This window comes from Meles meles, chromosome 10 (genome assembly GCF_922984935.1).
Source record: "Meles meles chromosome 10, mMelMel3.1 paternal haplotype, whole genome shotgun sequence".
Lineage (NCBI taxonomy): Eukaryota > Metazoa > Chordata > Mammalia > Carnivora > Mustelidae > Meles > Meles meles.
In genome coordinates, this window is record NC_060075.1 from 7,523,513 (window position 1) to 7,546,350 (window position 22,838).

The window sequence follows — 22,838 nt, forward strand, 5'->3', positions numbered from 1 at the left end:
GAAAGTTTTAGAAAGCATTTTACTTACAACCTCACTAATCTCTGATTCTGAAAACAAAGGAAGTGGCTGGCAATGAATTTGAGCAAATATTTAGGTTACGTTTGATTAAACAAGAGAAATACCTGGTTTATCATCCGAACGGGAGCTGTCGTCCTTAATAAGGGGGCAGAGGAGCAGAGAGACTGTTAATCACTGGAGATAAGGGGAGAATTTTAGACAGGGTTTCTAGAATACAGCAGTCACTTGATTTTTTGAAATTCTTTAAGGATTCAAGGAACCAATATTCTCCAAAGACCTCAATAATAACCCCAAGAGGAGGCTTCAGAATCCATTCTTACTTAATCTCAAGTGTGCTCACTGCTTTAATGATGTTTCAGGCTAGATGATTCCTGGCAAGTCTATGAAACAGACAGGAATTGAATAGGTCCCGCCCCCAGGGCCGCACGGTGAAGGCTGGCTGGGGAAGGGCCAATTCCGAGGTCTAAAGTCTGCTGGGCTGTGTCATCTCTGAGCTTCCAGATAATGCGTGTCAGGGCCCTGCAGAGCCAGAGGCGAACACTATTCCCCACAGGTGGAAGGTACAGCCTTCTCGTGTCAGTTCTGTGACACCACTAACGTGGACAGCAAGGTCCCGCATAGGGCTTCCCGGTGGTTTTTGAATCGCAAGCCATCTCACCTGCCAGGCCTCTTGCTAAAGAGACCTTCAACTCCAGGACCTCTGACGTGTGACTGATCACCTCAATAGTAATTTGCATTTTCATATATCAATGCTTCCCAAAGTACTTTTACACACGCCGGTTCATTGGAGCCTCACAATCCTGTGAATAATCCATTTTATAGAATCAATGCAATTTACAAGAAACTGAATGCCGGGAGAATAGTAGGACTGTCCGATTTGTTTTTAGCAATGTTGAAACTGGATTTCCAGGTATTGTTGCTCCGCTGTAGTAAATAATTTCGCTTTCCCTCTTAAACCGGGAAAAAGTAAAAAAAAAAAAAAAAAAAAAAAAAAAGTGGAGACTCTTTAAAAAAAATAAAAACAAAATTAGCTTAGAAGAGTGTTGCTTATGTGACTAGGGTGGAACGGAACAGAGGATTTAAAAGAATATCGTGGTGCCGTGAGGGTTGCCGAGAGAGTGATTCACAAAGAGCCCCGAATGGGGATCCCACTGTAAACTACACTTGACCTTCTCCTTGGGGAGTAACACAGGATCTAAAACTGGTCCTGGGTGTGGAAAATGGTGAATCATTTGTACAAGTTGAAAGGAAGCAAATTTGCATTAGTCAAGTCTGAACTTCAGAATATTAAAATAAAATGTGGGAGTATTGAAGTAGGGTTCTTAGTACCCCACCTCCCTTCACAAAAGAGCAGGGACTAAAGTGTTATTTACACATCAACTTGCTGAAATGTCTTTGCAGTGGTCTCTTTCAGAGGTGTATTTAAAGTAGAAACACAAATAGGCGGTTTACCATTAGACACATATACAACTCTCAGGAAGTGGGGTGAGGGACAAAGCTCAGAGAATGAGAACATAATTTTGGAAAATGGAAAAAATTTCCTATTCTCCTTTTTTTAAAGACTTCTTTTTTCTTTTAAAGACCACTTTTGGGGGCTCCTGGGTGGCTCAGTGGGTTAGGCCTCTGCCTTCAGCTCCTGATCTCGGGGTCCTGGGATGGAGCCCCACATTGGGCTCTTTGCTCAGCGGGGAGCCTGCTTCTCCCTCTGTCTGTCTGCTGCTCTGTCTACTTGTGATCTCTCTGTCAAATAAATAAAATCTTAAAAAAACGACCACTTTAGGTTCACAGCAACATTGAGGAAAAGGTATAGAAATTCCCGTATTCCACCTGCACACCTACACACGCCGAGGCTTCCCCACTGTCACCCCCCAGTGTAGACTTATTACAGTCAATGAACCCACGCTGACACATCCGTATCAGCCAAGGCCCCCAGGCGACATGGGAGCTCACTCTTGGTGTCGTACATCCTACGGGTTCGGGCAAACGTACAATGACGTGTAACCACCCTATGTGTCATAAAGCGTATTTTGCTGCTCTAAAAATCCGCTATGCCCCACCTAGTCATCATTCTTCTCCCTTCCCCGCAGCCCCTGGCAAACACTGATCTTTTCACAGTCTCCATAGTTTTTCTCTTTTCTAAAATGTCATGTAGTTGGAGTCATACAGTATGTATGTAGCTTTGGAATATGCCTTTAGGTTTCTTCTGTGTCTTTTCATGGCTTGATAACTCATTTCTTTTTAATGTTGAACAATATTTCATTGTCTCGATGCACCAGTTTATTTGTCCATTTATCTACTGGAGGGCTGTCTCGGTTGCTTCCAAGTTTTGGCAGTTATGAATAACGGTGCTAGAAACACCCATGTGCAGGTTTTTGTGTGAACATTAAGTTTTCAGTTCCTTTGGGTAAATACCTAGGGGCATGATTGGTGGATCTTATGGTAAAAGTATGTTTAGTTTCTAAGAAACCACCAAATGGTCTTCCCAAGTGACTGCGCCATTTTGCATTCCCACCAGCACTGAATGAGAGTTCCTGTTGCTCCACACCCTCTCCAGCATTTGGTGTTGTCAGGATTCTGGATTTGGGCCAGTCTACTAACTGGGTAGAGGTATCTCATTGTTGTTCCAATGTGGACTTCTCCAATGACATGTGATGTGGAACACCTCTTCACATATTTTACTTGCCATCTGTGTTATCTTCTTTGGAGAGGAGTTTGGCTCATTTTTCAAGTTCCCTATTCTTACTAACTGTACCTCAAGCATGACAAAAATAAAAGCCACTCAAAGGTATATTATTAAATTAATTAGTAACTAAATTAAAAACTAAAGAAGACAAAACCTCACAAAAGATTATTGGCTTGTGGGGCATAAATTGAAAGAGTCAAAATGATCTGAATCCTAAAATATTTTGTCCAATCAAATTTTGTTCTCTTAAAATCAAATAAATATTTCTTATACATATCAGTCAGAATTAGGCATCATCCACTACAATTAGCCATGTTGATGGGACTTGAAAAGTGGCTTTACCATTAGAACCTTCAGAATGGGTTGGTTCCATATGTAGGTTTCACTGAGCACTTTCTGTCTTGCTTTCCCTGTGTGTTGTAGTGGGATCTCTCATCTCTACTTTATTCCAAGCCTGGTCTCATTCATCTCCATCAGTCCACAGCTTCCCACGCAGTAGACTTTCAGTAAGTGTTCCCATATTGCACTAAACTCGTGCTCAGTGCATGGGCAGAAATTAAATTATTATCAAGGATCAAGCTATTTGACATTACTTCACTCTCACAGCACATGGATAAGTTAAATTTTACTGCGAATAATTTAATGTAGTTGAGAATATTGCCTTATAGAAGCTCAGAAGCCACCTCATTCTTAGTGAACTCATCACTTGGGAGGGTCAGCTAAAGGATATTGTCAGACTGAGTTAAACATTTCCCTACATCCTGTGCCCAGACCTCCCAAGAACATGGAGAGCATACATTTAAAATGCCAAGCAAGGATGGCTCAGGGAGCTCAGATGGCACTTAGTAATTTCCATTTCCTAAGGGTTTGGTCTTAACGGGAGGAAAAAAGGTAAAATATCCATTTACCTAAGTCAACCACGACTAGAGTCAAGTACAATTGATGGAAGGGGAGATAGATGAACGCAGTCAAAGCCAGGTTGATGGATAAGATGAGTCACTTAAAAACATCTGACAGGTCACTTCAACATCCCTTCCCCCGGGCTTGATCATTTAAGAGAGTAAATTTCCTCCAGCTAAAGGATGCCCAGAATGAGCTCAGTTATTAAGGCCAGAGCTGCCTCTTGGAGATGATGAGTCCATGAAAAGGTTGTGGAATGGCAAAACTACCCATCAGGGTCAGGTCTTTATGCCTTGCAAGTGTGCACTGCTCAGGGAAAATGTAGATATTGGTGAATGGATCTGCTCGTAGGAGAGCCGAAAATGTATGTGATTTAAAAGCAAAACCCTGTGAGCAAATCATTAGACTGGTTCTGTTTAGATTCATGAAAGAAATGTACAGGGTTTCAGCTGAAATCATGGAGCTAATAAGTAGGAAGTGATAGTTCTGTAAACTTCACATTATTTAGAGTATTGCTAAAGAATGGGGAATAAAAGCCACACAGAAAAATCGGTTGTATCCAAAAAGGTTCCAAAGTTGGTGCGTTTTAGAAAATGGCACAATTTGAAAAAGTTATTCATCCTAAACCTAAACCGAAGTCCAAAAACTGTGTTCTCATGTGTCTGTTGGCCACCTCATGTGGTCTGTATGTCTTCTTTGGAGGAAAGTCTGTTCATGTCTTCTGCCCATTTTTAAATTGGATTATTTGTTTTTTTGGCATTGAGTTGTATACGTTTATGTATTTCAGACACTAACCCTTCGGTGGACATGTCATTTGCAAATATCTTCTCCCATTCTGTAGGTTGTTTACTTTTGCTGATGTCTCCTTTGCTGAGCAGAATCTTTGTATTTTGATAAAGTCTCAAGAGTTTATTTTTGCTTTTGTTTCCTTTGCCTCAGGTGACAAATATACAAAAATCTTGTTACTGCCGATGTAGAGAAATGATTGCCTGTGTCCCCTCTAGGTTTTTTATGGTTTCAGGTCTTGCCTTTAGGTCCTTAATCCATTTCAAATTTATTTTTGTGCGTTGTGTAAGATCATCATCAAGATCTCAGTGAGCTATCATCACCTTGAACCTCTCAGAATGGCTAAAATCAACAACTCAAGAAACAAGTGCTGGCGAGGATGTGGAGAAAGAGGAACCTTCGCGCACTGCTGGTGGGAATGCAAGCTGGGGCAGCCGCTGGGAAAGCAGTATGGAGGTTCCTCAAAAAATTGAAGGGGGGGGGCGCCTGGGTGGCTCAGTGGGTTAAAGCATCTACGTTTGGCTCGGGTCCTGATCCCAGGGTCCTGGGATCGAGCCCCACATCCGGCTCTATGCTCGGCGGGGGGCCTGCTTCCTCCTCTCTCCCTGCCTTCCTCTCTGCCTACTTGTGATCTCTGTCTGTCAAATAAATAAATAAAATCTTAAAAACAAAAACAAACAAAAAAACTGAAGAGGGAACTACCCTATGATCCAGTAATTGCGCTATTATTTACCCCCAAATATGAAAATACTAATTCAAAAGGATATGTACATCCTTGTGTTTATTGCTGCATTATTTATTATAGTTAAATGATGGAAGCAGCCCAAGTGGTCACTGACAGACAAGTGGACAACGAAGATGGGGAATACACATACGTACCAGGGACTATTATACGTCCATAAGAAAGAACGAAATGTTGCCATTTGCATCAACATGGATGGAGCGAAAAGAGTATTATGCTAAGCGAAGTAACTCTTGCAGAGAAAGACAAATACCAAATGTCCTCACTCATATGTGGAATTTAAGAAACAAAACAAACAAAGGAAAAAAAAAGAGACAACCCAGAAAACAGACTCTTAACTGTAGAGAACAACAGGTTGCCAGAGGGGAGGGTGTGGAGGATGAGTAAACAGGGATGGGATTAAGACTGCAGGTACCTACATGAGCCCTGAGTAATACACAGAATCGAATCACTGTATCGTACATCTGAAACTAATACAACACTGTAGGTTAACTACACTGGAATTAAAAGAAAAAAGAAAGAAAACCCCGAAAACTGTGTTCTCGATAATGTTTCGTGTTTTGGAAAGAGCTTGCTTTACCCACTGAATTTTTAAAGTCTTTCTTCCGGGGAAGTTAATTGACCAGCTTTTTCTTTATACCTGGGACCCCACAATGAGCCCCCCAGGCCAAGGGGAATGTTATTTTACGAGCATGAGTTTCTATAGTGATGTGTCAGCTATCTTTGCAGCTTTGGCCTTTTAGAATCAAGTCTAAAGCATTTTCTTTGATCCCTAAGTATTTTGAGCTTTTGCCCATAAGTATTTTCTTACTTTTTCCTTCTTTTCTCCCCCCTAAAACATGTAAGCAGATTATCTTCATAAGTTTCTATGATATTTTTACATTGCATCTTAAGGTTTGAAGTTTTAAGAAACACAAATAGAGAAAAGGGATAGTTTCCTTTCTTGAATAACACAGAAGAGGAAAAGGAAAAAGAGTTCTATTCTTGTTCCCTAGGGAATCCATCCAAACCTACAAATCCTCCTGTTCAAGCTGGAAATGGGAATGAAGCCTGCGAAAGTCATCTCTCTGTGCTGGCTGGAAACTCTCCTGCAGGCTGCGAGTAAGACCCGGTGGGTAGGCCTCAGAAGAAAATGGCTATTGTCGCCCATGGTTTACCCTAGCTCCCCACAAGGATCAGATTCTAGGTGCATGACTCTAAGAACTCTCTTCTTTTTCTTCCCCCATTTGTTTATAATATTTTTTATTAATTACCACACTCCCCACCCCCCCCACCCCCATCTTCCAATCTGCTCTAAAAAGTCAATCCGTGGATTTACTCTTCTCTCCGAAGCACACCTGGAGTCTGGGAGATGCAGGATTTGTGCCCTCTTCACAGCGCTCTGGGCAAAGCCATCTCCTCCTGCCCTCCGTGAAGCCCTCCTGGAGGAGGCTGATAGAAGCGCTCTCTCCTCTAGAGGTCTTCTGCCTTGGACTTGTGTCTGAGGTCTCCAGCAAAGCGAAGTCCTCAACTCTTTCGGAGCTCCCCTAGCTCTGAATGGACTTTGTACTAGGAAGGGATGCAGCCATCACCGGGGTGACCCACGTGGGCTCTTGCCAGGACCTGCACAACCAGGCATGAGCCCTGGGATGCAGAGAGGCTCGTCTCCAACTCCACCTTCCAGAATCTCTGAGTATTGCTCAGCACGTCAGCGTGTAGGCATTGGGCACTACGTTTTCACCTTCAGAATACCATTACTGTGACCACAGTGAAGCAGAACTGACATTTGACGGCCCTGCCATTGTTCCTGAAATAGCAAAGCGGCAACTGAAATGATGCCAGTTTGACATCTGATATTTGAAGCTTATAGGGAAGGATTAAAGAACAACATGATTTAAAGGCAAAACAAAAGCAACAAAAAGTGTGATTCTCACGGTGGAATTAAGAAGCGGGTACTATGGAGGCACCTGGGTGGCCCAGTTGCTTGAGCATCTGACTTTAGATTTTGGCTCAGGTCATGGTCTCAGGGCAGGGAGGTCAAGCCCCATGTCAGGCTCCATGCTCAGTGGGGAGTCTGCTTGAGAATCTCTCCCTCTCCCTCTGCCCCTGCTTCAACTCACATGTGCGCGCTCTTTCCCAAAGAAATAATAAATCTTAAAAAAAAAAAAAGAAGTGGTTATTAAGTAGTTCTGAAGATGAGGCCAAATGGAGATAAACAATTTGCTCAAGGTTAAAGAACCCGCCAGCCAGGAAGCCGGATTCCCACCCACATTCAAGGCCATCGTCCATTATCTATGTAGGGATTGAGTTGGCCATGACCAGGTTCTTCTCCTGCATGGATATACAGATGGTCAAATGTTAGTGGGTGTCAGGAGGCTCCTGGGGCAGGAGACTTCCTTGGACCACCATGAGGCAGTGTGTGCTCGAGTGACTTTGATGATGCTGGTGCTGTCTGTCCACCCTGTCCACTCAGTCGCTCTGCAGTCCTGGGAACTTGTTCCCTTTACTTTGGCCTTTGTCTGAGCAAGGAACAAACAAATCAATGTTTGAGAAGCAAACAGATCTCTCTAAATTCAGAAAATGGCTTCGGACTCTTCAAAGATATGTATTTTTTTCAACTGCCATTCTGGCTTGGCTGATGAACACGAGCATGTTTATAGGAAAAAAAGGAGTGCAGGCAAGTGAATTAGGGGATATTTTTGTGCCTCCTGATGATAAGTTCTTGCTCAACTTGGTGCAGTGAAGGAGCATAATGAAGAAGGTTTGCAGCAGCCTGGGTGACAGCTAATTCACATCTGCTCCTGTCCTACACTGTAGATTTCCCCGATTTTGGAGCAATAAACCATGGGAATGTTTTGAAAATTTCAATGTAGTCAGACTCAACTACATAGTCAAGGCTTTCAGGCACATTGGGTATTCACTGAATGTTTGTTAAAGAAATGAATCAATCACTGAATATCGCTTACACCTAGATGTTCCCACTCCTCCAAAAAAGGAAAGGGAATGTCTTTGTTCAGATCTTGCATTCTAAAAAAATGTTGCAATTAACTCTGCATCCAATAAAATTCTGTTTTTTCACTGATTGCAGTAACTAACTTTAACAAGCTTTAAGAGCAGGGGTTCTGTTTTCAGCTTTATTTAAGCCTGCATGAAGGACCGAGCCTTGGCAAGAAACAGTACTACACAGTGGGGAAGAACATGAACTTGTAGTCAAACCGCCTGCCTTCAAATCCCAGTCCTTCTCCTTTACGGGTGTGTGAACACTGGCCAGGTCGCCACACCCATTCTATGTCTCCATTTCCTTCTCTATAAAATGGGGATGATCATAATGGTACCCACTTCATGGTGTTGTCATGGTATTAGGCAATGTTAACACAGCTACAGAGCTTAGCACAGTCTGACACATGGTAAGTTCTCCGTAAATGTCAGCTGTCTTCACTGTCAACATGCAGGAATTGAGCAGTGCTGAAGATTTACTTGCAATCGCATTAGTTCTCAGTGGGCACCCCTGCAAAGAACTACCAGTTGGGTGGCTTAAAACAACAGAAACTTATTCTCTTACAGTTTTGGGGTGGAAGTTGAAAATTAAGGTGTTATCAGGGCTCTCCATCTTTGGAAGGCTCCTAGGGAAGGGTCCCTCCTGGTCCCTTCTAGCTTCCGGTGGCCCAGGCATCCCTTGGCTTGTGGCCGCGTCACTTCAATCTCTGCCTCTGACTTCATGGGACCGGGTGCCTCTCTGTGTCCCAGCCTCTTCCTGTAAGGATGCTCTCCTTGGATTTAGGGCCTCCCCAATGCAGCAGGCCTTCGCCTGAATTACATCTGCAGAGACCGTATTTCCAAACAAGGTCACGTTCCAAGGTTCTGGGTGGACGTGAATTTGGGGGAGGTAGACACTATTTAACCGCTATAGCATTTCATTACAAAATTAAACATGCAGATTGTTGTAGCCACTGTAGGTCTGTGATCCTGCCTCTTGCTTGAAAACACAGAGAAGGTACAGAGAGAATTCGCTTCTCATTAAGTTGCTAATTTCTCGTTAGAAATAAAAATGAGGTTGGTAGTCATAACATTTTCCAGGAGTTTGGGGTTTGACTACTTAAGAAGAAATGGGCCTAGAGCAAAAACTATCTTTGGCGTGGTCAGGCAACTAGCCATTTGGTCCCCAGTGCAGATCCCCACTAATCCTGGGGATGACAGGCCAGATCCATAGTTGAGCCTTCCACACAGGCCAGGGTGTTGCTCTGTTTCTAGAGGCTTCCACAGCCTCAGCCAATGGGCTGCCAGGGGGTTCTGCCACGGAATGGAGCTGCATCAGTTGAGTGAATCACCGCTGGGTGGTGGACCCTGTGAGAAGATGGGCCTCCACGGGCTTCTCTGGACCAATGATGTGACTGGCTCTATGGTCTGGTCAGAGGTTTCCAGGTTGCCCTTGTGTTCCTTGCAAAACATGCCCTCCCCCAGCCAGAGTGCCTATTAACATGCGGGGAGCCCTGGGAGAGCTAACGCCTGAGCTGGTGATCAAATCTTTATAGATCCATTTGAAGAAAGGCTCTGGGAGCCTCCTTGACGAGAGGCTAGAGGAAGGCAGCAAGATGTGTCTTGTGTATATAGATTTGCTGGCAGGGCATCGTGAGTAAACATGCATCATTCTACGAAGCAAAAGAGAGTCATCAGGTGGGACCTGCTTGAGTCCAGCCTGCCCTCCTGAGCTTAGCGAAGTGGCAGCACATGGTAATTTGATTTACAAACACAACCACATATTCACGAGAGAGAGAGAGAGAGAGAGAGAGAGAGAGAGAGAAATAGGGAACGTAGGTGGGGTGTGGAAGGACAGAGACAGAGATCGATGTTGATGTAGCGTGTGCTCCTGGGACATGGGGGATGGAGACGGAGAGAGAGCTGGGGAAGGAGGCAGAGGGAGAGGGAGGTGGTGGGGACAGAAAGAGGGGAGAGGGGAAGAAATGAGGGAGGTCAGGAAAGAAAATTTAGATAGTGTGTGCCCTTTGCTACAATCCCCCTGATGACCTAATACCAGGGGAGACCCCTGGCTGATTCGCCCCCTTGGGGTACATTGGGTCCTTCCTTGCCTGTCCTAGTGTGCACCTTGCACGTGGCTGAGTAGGACACGGATGTCACAAGGTTTTTATTTTCATGCTTGGCCCCAGCATGGCAACCCATCCATGGAGGATGAAATACTGAAGTCTGTTAAATGCAGAGAGATGGATTTTTCGAGGCTAAATTAATTTTATGCAATTTTCACCTGAGACACTACTCCATTCCAGAGAGTGTGGTCAGGTGCCGTAGGATCTCTGGCTCCTAACTAGACATTTTCTAAGCAGGGACAGCTGATTCTTGAATGCCCGGGGTGAGAACTCTGCCTCTTAGTACTACTCCTCCCCAAAAGAGAAAGGAATGAGGAAGCCAGAAGTAAAACGGTGTTGTATAATGGGTAGAAAATATAGCAAAAGAGAAGTGAAAGTAAAAACTGGCGTTTTCACCTCTCCTAAAAATAATGGCGGTCAATATTTTGGTGCGTTTTCTTAGTTTGCTCTCCTCGTGTGTGTGTCTGATTTTGTGCAACCAGGTAATCAGCGTGTCCTTGCTGTAGGGGGACCCGGTTCATTCGCTTAGCAAAATGTCGCGAACACTTTCCACATCCACAAGCCCAGACCCGTACTATCAAAGGATGGCTCATAAAGGATTTCCACGAACTTGTTCTTTGGTAGGTGTCTGTGGTCGCTCTTTGTAGAGGCTGGGTTTTTGGGCGGCAGCCCTGGTGCGAGAGTGTGGTCACAGCAGACACTAGAAGGGCCTCTCCCTGGGGGGTGAGACCCAGAACAGAGGGGGCATCTGGCTGGAGGCCTCATCAGGCAGATCCCTGGTCCAGGAAGGAGCTTGTGGAATATCCCTGGATAGCCTCGGGATTCTTTTCAACCAGAACCACCATCACTCACACCACGCCAAGAGGATGCTTGTGTGGACTCAGAGGGATGCACATGAATACTTTCCCAATACGTTTTGCAGCTTTTAATTTTATTTTTGTTAAAGCCCACGGATTGGATCAAATGTAAACTCATCCTGGTAAACAGGTATTTGGAGAATATTTAGGTGACTTTTGTGTAAGCTCTTTGAAGTAATGTCAAGGGAAACACACAAGCTTCATTTAACTTTATCTCTAGCGCTGGCTAAGCTGAAGGGTATATACTCCTGCCTTTCCATTTGTGAATATTGCCATTAACCCCCAGAAGGTTTGTATGAGCTACTTTGTTTAAACCAACTCTCCAAAAATAAGGGGACCATGATTTTCCTTAGATTGGACCTTCTGTAGTGGACTCTCTGGGACATTAGGACTGATTGATTGCATTCACACATCTCTTTGGCAGTGGAACCACCGCATTAAATTAGCATCGCGCACAATGAATGGTAATTGTGAGATTGTCATTTCACAGCAAGTGCAAAATTAACGTGTTCTGCAAACCCGTCCCATTGTATGCCACAGGAAAGCCCTGGAACTGTGTTGTTCCAAGCAGAAACATGCCCTGTAACAGCGCTGCGAAGGTGGCACGGGGTCCTTCAGCAATGCTGTTCCTTTCCTCTTCTGTTGTTGTCTCGCGCTCAGTCTGCAAACCCCGCCCGACCTCATCCGTATGCTCGTGTTGCAGCCCTGCCAGACAGCAGCCTGAGCGTACAGAGAGTGTCACGGAACAATTCCTCCTTCCGCCCGGCATCCTGTGTGGATAATACCAGCACAAACCCCCTCCGTGTATTCACGAGAGTGTGAAAAGGCTACTTATGTAAAGCTTCTTATTAGGAGATACACCAGGCCTTTACAGGAAACTTTACCCAAATACTACACATTCACTGAGAAAGAGAAGAGTGATTTCACGCGCTTCCGTGGTAGCTTAGGAAAGGGCCGCTCTGCCGCGCTCCTGCCGTCTTGCTGACGTGCGGGGAATGAGGCCGCAGACCAGCAGAGCAGACCAGCGGCGCGAGCGCATTTCTTCCCGCGGGTGGGATCACAGGGCGGATCTTGAATGACAACATGCATATGCATTGGGCTCCCGTGGTCTGCTGATTGGCTCTGCAGAATTTATTAGGGATTAGAGGACTCATTCGACCCTGAAATGATGTGCTAATAACAGGTGCCCTAAGCCGGCTGATTAGATGTGGTATCTCCCTCCACCTGCCGCGGGGCTAAGGCTGGGGGCCGCTCACAGAGGCATCCTGTGCAAGGATAATGATCATGGTAGCGACGGTCGCTGGCCAGACCGCTCTCGCTGTGAGTCCAGCTCCAACCCAGTCTCTCGGCAGCAGCCAGGGCCGGCGTGGGCGTCGGGACGGCTGGGCTGCCCTGACCGACTCACGGAACCATCCATCAGTCTGTGAGCATGCCAGGCCCCTCACCCTGACCTCCCTGAGGGGGAGGGTCAGGCCTGAGTCCCCTTTCAGAGGCCACTCATGCTGTCACTCACCATCAAGGTGCAATGTGGCTGTTTGCCGTGGGATGTTCTAGTCGGTGTGCACTCCTCTAGGATTCGGGTGAAAGTGCGCACACCCCCTCCCAGAGCTTCTCTCATCTCAGTAAATGGCAGAGATCGGGGTAGGATTTAGACTTCTTACCTAAGGTGGGAGGAGAATTCTGAACACCTTACTCTCAGAACACAGCACACTGGGGACAGCTGAGAAATCACGGCATAGACGATTTCAGTTTAAAGAGAGGTGTGGGAACGCCACGGGAACGGGCTCTGCCTTACCCTTGTTGCAAAATGTGCCGTCGTAGGCCGTGTGCGAGCAGTCGCAGGAGTAGCCGTGGTATTTCTCTAGACACCGGCCTCCGTTCTCACAGTTGGCCCCGTAGCTGGTGCAGTGGCCCGAGCAGCCGGGTTTGAACCCGGACGTGACCTTCGCTCTTTCCTCCAGGTCCAGCGTCACCCCATTCATCCTCAGGGAGCGGATGCAGCCGAGGAAGCCCTGCTGGCCCCCGGCGCCACCTGCGAACGACAGAAGGCACGGGGCTCAGACCGGGTAAGCTCTGTTGTGGCTCCACAGCCCCTTCATTGCGCTGGGACCGCAGTGGCAGGCTTGGTGCGCTGCAAAGCGTGGCCTGCACCCTCACTTTCCAGAGGGCCCTGCCTACCTGAAAAGCTCAAATCTCTCCCCCCTTTGGCCATAATGTCTGATTAAAAGAGGCTGTCTTTGGAGAAGCCATACATTTGCTACCGAAATAAAATGTTTGGAGAGCCACAAAGATTATATATGCTGTTTTGGAAGTCTAGTCTGGTTTCCTAAAGAAGTTTATAGAACTCTCTAGGTTTTTTGTTTGTTTGTTTTGTTTTTTTTGCTTTTTTTTTTGTTCTTTAATCCCAGGACATTCACTTCCATAGCATTATCTATTGAAAGAAATATAAAAAGGCAGAGAAACATGAATATATTAGCACAGTTAACAAGTCAATTAGTTGGAAGGCACAAATCCATTTGAAATTGACTGTACATGTGGGTCCTGTCTTAGGAAATAGTCTCTTTCAAATTCCCATGAAAGGTTCCCGGACATCTTGTCCGGGTGGTCAGAAGCTGGAATGGATAATTTTACCCAGAAGTCAGCCACACCATATGGATTACCAGCTCAGGTTAGATTTTACTGCTTTTTGTCTAAATGCCATTGCAAGACATACAGCACAACGAGCAAGTTCTCTCTGATTTTCTAAGTTACAGAGTTGGACACAGGTTCATGAGCATGAAAATATTAAAATATTCCTAACAAATTTCACAGAAAGATTCACTGGAGCATTATATCACGAGTGAATTTAATTATGTCTGTAATAACCTTGGCTACAATTTTTTTTTTCCCGCAGCTGGTACAGAAGGAGGAACTCAAGTTTATATACATGTCTGCCTGTCAGGGTAACAAACTTTTCCAGAAAGTAAACAAAATGTGTAGTCATTAAAATTATTAAAAGAAATATCTGCTGGGGATTTAGTAAAAAAAAAAATACTGTCAATAAAAGTTATTTTTTACTGAGGGCTGGGTGGTAGGTACTCCCCTAAGCACCTTCCTTAAATGTTATTCACCCGATTCTCTCAACAGCCTGGCAGGGCAGGCATTACCGTGATTACCCCCATTGTTCAGATGAGGAGGCTGAGGCTTAGGCAAGCTCTGAGGTTTACTCAAAGAGTTGTCGCTCCAAAATGGCAAAGTTGTGAGAGTTTTTATGTTCGAGTGTATGGTGTTAAACTCCGTCCTGTGTTGACCATTAAATCCCGAAGGACTTCAGGGTCGGGGCCCCTGTCGACGTATGCGTTTCTGAGACAGAGGTCTGGATGCCTGTCCAACTGGAGTGGTGAATAGGATTGTCAGTGTTTGGGTGCGACCAGTAGCTGGGGATGGATTCTGATCACTTATTCGGGGCCACTGAGAAAAAGCACACAATCGAGCAGACTCATCGGACAGGGCTGGTGGATCAAAGGCTTCCGTTGCAGAGATAGACCAATTTGCTTATGTGTGTAAGTCCTTGGCCGTGAAATGGCCAATGACTCGCTCCGTTACCTTTATAAACCCAAGCCTTGCGTTCTCTCGTGGAGGAGTGCACAGGTTTGAATGAGGCTTCTCCAGGGATGATTATTTATTATCAAATACAATAACTGGACAGAGGATTAATTGAAGGGAGTCCAGTGCCCTTTTTGATCAAAGCTACGGGACGGCAGCCGGCAGAAGAAGCTGTAAAAGCAACCACTTGGAAGGATTTCCCATTCTGCAATCTGCTCGTCCGCTCTGCTTCATACACCTCTGTGCTGAGGAGAATCTGGGCCTTTGCTATGGTTTGGAGGAATTTCAATCCATTAGTCACTCTTTGTGTGTTAAAATTTCAATTTGGCGTCCATCATTTTAGCAACGGCTTTTGCTCTTGGAATAAGGGGTCCCCGAAGGGCCTCTCATTCAATAAGCCCCCAGTCCTTTACATTATTGTCACTAGTCCATTAAGACAATTACAGCCTATGAAAATACGTTGAAGTTTTTAAGTCGTTGTTTTTAGATTTCTTCTGCTCACTCCTTTTCCGTATTGCAAATGTAACCATTTTTCACTGGGCAAACCATAAACACACTGAGAAGCAAATGAGAAAGAGAATCTCTAAGGCTGCACAGATATAACTACTTTTACTTTCAGCAAAGAGCTTTTTCTACTTTTTCAAAAAAAAGGTATTTATTTATTTGACAGAGAGAGTACAAACAGAGGGTGTGCGTAGGGAGAGGGAGAAGCAGATGCTCCGCTGAGCAGGGACCCCCGATACAGGACTCGATCCCAGAACTCCAGGATCATGACCTGAGCTGAAGGCAGATGCTTAACCAACCGAGCCACCCAGGTGCCCTGCTTTTTCTATGTTCATCTATGTACATGCATACGTGTAAAAAAAAAAAAAAAACAAAGGAGAAAATGGGATGATGATATACACAATGTTTTGAAATTTGCTTTTTGCACTCAATATATCATAAAATGCTTTCCAAGCAATAAATGTACACCTAGAACATCTTGGTTAATATCTGCAAAGCATCCCGTTCCATGAATGCTCTGTAACTTCTTTGCCATCTCATTACCATTGGGTTTTTAAGCTTAGTCTGATTTTCATTTTACGTGACACTCTAATAAATATCCTTGTAGAAAACCTTTGCCACCTGTTCAGTACTTCCTTAGAATTAATTCTTAGAAGTGCAATTTGCTGGATACAAAGGCACATACATTTTAAAAACATTTGAAATACATTTTCCTCTAAGAGTTTGTCCATTTGTATTTCACAGGCAGGATATGGGATTCCCACCTTCACACCAATTCGAATACCAGAGAGCATGCCTTTGGATTTATAGGCTAGAGAGAAAAAAGAGTTTATTGTTTTAATTTGCATATCTTCAAGCACTGTGAGTTGAATACTTTTTATGTTTTCCCCATTCTTAGTTTTTATTTCTTCATATGCTTTGCCTTTTTGGGAAAATAAAAGAAGATATATTTCTTATTGATTGATAACAATATTTTGGGCTTTCCCTCTTTGTTACACAGTTGGTGGCCATAGCCTCCCAGCCTGTGTCTTTAACTTACACATGGTGTTTCTTTTTTCCTCTGAATGTTTAGGTAGTCACATCCCTCTTTCTTATTTGTATGATTTGTGTCTTTGGCATTAAGCTTATAAAGCCCAATCTAAAAATAACATAATAAACCTAATCCAAAATAATATCATTATTCAACTGTATTTTCTTCTAGCACTTTTATGATTTCACTTCTCTTTTTTTTTTTTTTCAAAGATTCTACTTATTTATTTGACAGAGAGAGAGATCACAAGTAGGCAGAGAGAGAGGAGGAAGCAGGCTCCCCGGGAGCAGAGAGCCCGATGCGGGGCTCGATCCCAGGGCCCTGAGATCATGACCTGAGCCGAAGGCAGCGGCTTAATCCACTGAGCCACCCAGGCGCCCCTGATTTCACTTCTCTTAACACTGTCATCGTTAATCTATCTGGAATATATTTTATCTTATTTTTTAAGGATTGTATTTCTTTATGAGAGAGTGTTTCTGTGTACTAGCAGTGGGAGGGGCAGAGGGAGAGGGTTATCAACTTGAACCCATTAAAAAACACCCCTAAGGCTTCCCACCGAGCAGGGAGAGAGGCAAGGCTGGATCCTAGGAGACCATGGCTAACCGACTGAACCACCAGGCGTTCCTGGAATATATTTTACTTTAAAAATAACATACTTAATGGGTCTCACTAACAGTTGAGAGTTTGAAGTAGAGATTTTTAAAAGACTGAGCAAACATTAATAAGACAAAAAAATCCCGAACATTTTAAAAGGTCCAATTGGCAGAGCAAATCAATCGAGGTTAGATGATATTTTTATCATATCATTAAGGCAAACAGATATATTGTGCACTTCATTATTTATGTATATAGGCCTCATTCCAAGAGGAGTTGGGGGGGTAGATTTTTCTGCCTATCTTTGATTCTTTCTGGTCTTGGTCTTCCTTCCTGCCTCTGGGTCTGTATATCTCTTCCTGTCAGCTCCGTTGGCTATTTGGCTTTGGGTGTGTGTCTTTCCTCAAGGACCCTCATGTCCCTCAGCAACAGGGTTTCCTAGCCATATAAAGGGGGTCTGAACTAGATTTTGTCTCTGGTTCCTTCCAGCTCTGAATGAGTCTGGTTCAAGGTGTACAACGTCCCCCTCTGTGCTTACGTGTCTCTGTCCCTATATTTCAGTAAATTACTCTCAATTTCTCCTAAATCTGCTTCTCTGCACTGTTGCCTGACCTTCCCCCCACCTCTGTTAATTGACCATAAAATATGACTGTGGTCTAATTTTTAGCTGTTGCATTCATTAAATAAACTTTTGTACTCGCTTTTCTTAATTTGTAAAGCAAGTAAATGGCATTTCATTGCTCTCTCTATAAAAGAAAACTAAATAAATTACGCTCTCTTCTTCCTTAGATGGCCCCTGATTTATTAAATGGGTCACTGAACTGAAAGTACTTTTACTGATTTAGTCGATATGAAGAAAAATCTTTTGTCCTGAAAGTGGTCATTATATATTATGCAAAAGGTGAAAATGCACTAGAACTGGCAATAATTACTTGAGTTCAACTTATGTGTTCTATAGAAATCTTTCTTGGTGACAGATGTCACAAGTTTAAATTGTAGGTCTGCAAGCAAAAATGCTACTTCACCTCTGTTAATTAAAAAATCAACACACTGTCATTGGAGAGAGCCCCCTGCCATGCAGGGCTCCACACACATTAGTCAGACCCGTGATAATTATCCAAGGTGAGATGTGGGTTTCATTTGTAAATCACTTTTCATGGGAAATGCTCTTCAAGTATTGCAATTAAAGATTAATTATGAAAAGACTGTATCTACCCATAATGAGAATACAACCACCGAATGCACACAAGATTGGGGCAAAAGAATCAGGTATTAAATGAGATAAAATGCATGAAAATAATAATCAAAGGAGTCCTAAAACATACAGTGTCCTCAAACTCAGAGCTTAGTCATTTTCAAAGGAGCTAAGTGGAATTCCAGAGCCCTTTGCCCAGAGACACTGGCCATTCATTCACCATGGAAAGGAATTGCACCAAAGCTCACACAGGTGAGATCTAATGCATCCACTCAGTGATTGTTTATTTCATGTCTGTTACGAGCCAGACCTTGTCTAGATGTTTAGAAGGTCTTTAGAGAGTCTTCACCCGTGTCAAGCTTATATTTTTGCAGAGGGGAAGGGAGAATTTAATAATAGACTTAGTAAGCAGGTCAAGTCCCTCCTGTGTTAGAAGTTGTGAAGTCCACTCTGAGAGCAAGAAGTCAGGTGAGGTTAAGTGGGGTCAGGAGTGGGAGCGGTGTGGGGATGGTCATAGGATAGATCCCACTGAAAGGCTGATGGGAAGAGTATCCAAGAGCATATCCCTGGGAAGAGGGCTTCAGAATAAAAAGGCAAGGGGGAGCTGCCTGCAGGTGGGAGAGGCAGGTGGGAGGGGAGGGAGAACAAGACAGGGAGTTCCAGTGGGGTGCTCAGAAACGCGAAGCCACTGATCAGTTCACATGTGCCAGATGCTGGGAAAGGCGGAGCTAAAAGGACAGAGGAGACCTACTACTAACAATACACTAGGGTGCCAGGTGCAGTGTGACCCACGAGAGGCAGTGGACTGGGGTGAGGAACGTGTGAGTCACAAAGTCACAAAGGCTTTGCTGCTCCCTGCCTGTGTGATCTTCCCAGCCTCTCTCTGGCCTCCGTCTCCTTGTGTGTGAAATTAGCACAACAATATGCACCTCGCAGGGTCGTATTAATAAGAGGGGATAATACAGCCCTTTGCAATAATGCTCAGCTAATGGTAGCTGCCATTGTGTGTCCCAGGAGTATCCTGAGTGTTAGGGAAGGCATTGTGTTGCCCCCAAATCCCTCTGTTGAAGACTAGTCCCCAGAGGACTGTGTATAAGGCCTTTAAAGAGGTAACTGAGCTTAAATGAGGTCATCAGGGCTCCAGCGCAACAGGCGCGGCGTTCTGCATAAGAAGAGGGAGAGACACCAGGGATGTGTGCACAGAGAAATGGCTGTGTGAGGTCACAGCGGGAAGCAGTGGTCTACAAGGTCTACAAGGGGCGAAGCCTCAGGAGACACCAGTCCCGGCATCTTGATCATGGACTTCTGGCTTCCAGAACTGTGAGAAGTCAATTTCTGCCGGTGGTATTTTGTTATGGCAGCCTGAGCAGGCTAATACAGGGAGTGTAGGGTTGACATCGAGCGTGGGCTGGTCCAGGCCTGCCTGAGACTATTTTCCTGGAAGGTGTGGGATTAGGATGGCTGTTTTCTCTCTCTCGTCTGCCGTGTGGGACCCTATCTGGATTTGGGGAACTACAAGTTGCCTTGAAGGCCCTGAACCTCGATGTTATAAAAGACTGGTGGGAAGAGAACCGTGACTTGTCTGTGTCCAGGTGACCCACCCAGACCATTCCTGGCCGGGGCAGGTGAGTGGGCAAATGCTGCGATGTGCTTGGGCGGGCTGGGCTTCCCCGGCTGTAGATGCTGCACCTGCCGTCTCCCGTTCTATATGTGACTGTGGTCTCTTAGGTCTCAGCTGTCAACTTGAACCCACAAAAAACACTCCCGCAGCATCAGTACAGGTGTGTAAAATAAAACCCCATTATCCAGTTAAGATGAGAACCTCAGAATGGCGAAGACTTTTCGGTAGTGGGGGGAGTTCAAGGATGTTGGATCACATTATTCGGTGCAGCTGATTGACTGACAAGTACTGATCCGGGATGCCTCTGTCAGCTAGATATTGGAGGGCATGTGTGAAAAAGCTTTTACATACGCAGAGAGCTGGGGTTTGGAGAATTGCTTTCTCAGATAATGCTCATGAGTGCTCATTCATAACTTCACTCAATAGAATAGATTTTTTTTCAAAGTTCATTATCACTGCATGGATTTTCTTATGTCCTCAGAGCAAAAGGACATGCAGTCTCTGTGAGGGCAAACTATTGAAACTAGAAGTAGACGTCAAAATAGAGGCGCAGGGAGCACTGGGTTTCCGAGAGCACAGAACACTCCGGTGCCTCTCAGCGTGAACTGCTCTGTGATGGGGAGGATGGTAGGGGGTCTGACTTCATTCTGGAGGCCATGCGGGCAGGGTGAGCATAATAAATTCCTAGCTATTTCAGAAGCTAGTGTTAACTGAATACTAGTTTCACCAGAGATTGTTCCAAACTTTGTATGTTCTAACTCTGGGATAATTATTTTTACTATCTTCCCTTTACAGAAGAAGAAACAGACCAAGAGAGTGGGTGTGCACAGTGTTCCACCAGCCAGGAAGTGGCCAGTGGCCATAATTCCCTCCCAGGCTTTCGGGCTATTAAGCCTGTATTCTCGCTATAGCTGCCATCTTGATTTTTGGGGCTTGCTCCATTGAGACTCTTCTCCGACACATAATATGGTTCTAGGCATTGCTGTGCTTAATTAAAATGGAAGACGCCAACAGAATGGTTAATATCTGAGGTAAGGCAGTCACCACTTGGCAGCAACCTGTCTCTGGAGCCACAAGGATGGCTATTCAGAGCAAGGAATACATATGCCCAAACTGATCTCGAGGTCAACAGAGATGAGACACTTCTTTGAGGCCATAGCCCTGCATGCTGGGTGGCCAGTCGCCCCCACCATCTGCTGAGATGGGGCCACTTCAGAGGGTGGCTCTCTGCGGTGAGTCTCACGGCTCCAAGTCTCTCACAAAAGTGGGGTCAGAGAGAGGAGACACTGCTAAACCACCACATCCTAGTCTGATCCAAATGTTGAGGTATAAACGGTCCCTTAGCAGATTTCCCCACGAACCCAAATTCCAAATCCATCAGCTGGGAACTCTGTCTAAATATCTCTTCTACAAATATCTTTATGTTATTGTTCTTATTCTGTATCTTGTTGGTGACTACCGTCCATCTTTGGAGCAAAATAAGCATCTTCTTTCTGTTGATTTTAACATATCCTATGTCCTCTCTCTCTCTCTCTCTGACACACACACACATGAAGACAGACACAGAGACACCCACACACCACGAGGCCAGGGACCTGACCCAGGCTGATTCACCTCTCTCTTGGTCTTCATTATCTGTCTTTAAGTCTTTGCTACATAAAAAGTGGATCCATTCTCCTTCATCCAAAGTCAAGAACACCCTGTCCTTTCCACCTGTCACCTCGTTCTCCCACCTCTCAGACTGCAGAGTCAAACAAGTCTTTGCAGATGTTGATTCCAGGTCAAGGCTGGATTTATAGATCTGGGAGGGATCATCATGGCTCTGATCACTAGCCTTGCAGGCTATAAGGGCTTTCCAAGACACGAGGGGGGAGGAAAAGAAGAGGAGCTTGGGGATGGAGAGGGAGGGGAGGAAAGGGGGTATCAGAAAGGCTGCGAACAGAATATGGTGCATCTTGAGGTCAGGATTGCAAGGAGGGCATAGTTATGAATGTTAAGTAATATCCAGATGTCAAGGAAAATAGGAAAACAGCAAAAGGCTATATGATCTGATTCTTTTGAGATGGACCTTCTGGGGTAGCAGCGGGGAACAGGTAAGGGGAGAGTAGCTTTAGTGGGCAAAGATAACCACTGGTTTAAGAATCAATTACAACAGGGGCGCCTGGGTGGCTCAGTGGGTTAAAGCCTCTGTCTTTAGCTCAGGTCATGATCCCAGGGTCCTGGGATTGAGCCCCGCATCGGGATCTCTGCTAAGCGAGCAGCCTGCTTTCCTCTCTCTCTGCCTGCCTCTCTGCCTACTTGTGATCTCTCTCTCTTTTTCATTTGAAAAAAAAAAAAAGAATCAATTACAACAGAAGCTGGGTGTCCCTGTCTGGTTGGGAGAGGGGCATTTTGAAGTCGTACCTGTGAACGTGACAGACACCTGGAGGTGGGGACAGGAAGGGGTTGAGGCAGATGCGAACTAGCGGTTCCACGTCCTGAGATGAGAGTTTCCTCCTCACTCTTAACTGTCCTTGAGGAGCACAGCCTAGGGCTTGAGTGTTAACTTCTCCCCTCAGGCAGACAAGACAGGAGAATGCATTTTATAATCTCAAGGGATGGATGGAGCTTGTATGGAAAAATGGCAAGGCCTCTGAGGAAAGCCAACATGACAAAGGAAAGACTCCTGTGTCGGGAGGGGCAGGACTGAGGGCAGCAGGCACAGAGGATGCAGCGTAATGACATCTTCATTACTGGGCTGACATGAAATAGCAGCAAGATTAGCTAATGATTCCTCTGTGATACTGGACACACGGGGTGATGACAAACGACGATGAAGACGAATTGGTTGGAGATGCTGAGAATTAAAAAACTATAATTGTTAAAATAAGGATTTCCAAGGAGGGCTCGAAGGACATATCAGATAGAGCAGGAGAATGTTTTACGGGGTTGAAATATTGGGTCAGTAAACCCTCCCCAAAGGCAACAGGAAAGGCTAAAGAGGTTAAAAGAATGAAGGAAAAGTTAAGAACTAAAGTTAATAACTTCATAAGAAGAGAGTAACTCAGGGGAAGGAACTGCTTGAAGACATAATGACTCAGAATATTCTAGAATAAATACTGGCCTTCCGAATGAAGAGGCTCTTAAAATACTAAACAGAGTAGATAAGAAAAAACCCTACACCTATACCTATAGTTGTGGTTTGTAACCTAAGATCCCAAATCTCAGGTGTTCATCTATAGGAGACTGGAGGCTGGAGAATG

The 22,838-nt window shown here is 44.9% G+C and overlaps 1 protein-coding gene across 3 annotated transcripts in view; it reads right to left on the reverse strand.

The window, feature by feature from the left end:
- Positions 1 to 22,838, reverse strand: part of CNTNAP2 (contactin associated protein 2) — a 1,946,064-nt gene that overhangs the window by 179,028 nt on the left and 1,744,198 nt on the right. For all 3 annotated transcript variants that reach the window (XM_046020922.1, XM_046020925.1, XM_046020923.1), the window contains one exon: positions 12,863 to 13,099. In XM_046020922.1, coding sequence (XP_045876878.1) covers positions 12,863 to 13,099 — 237 coding nt within the window. The remainder of the gene's footprint in view (positions 1 to 12,862; positions 13,100 to 22,838) is intronic.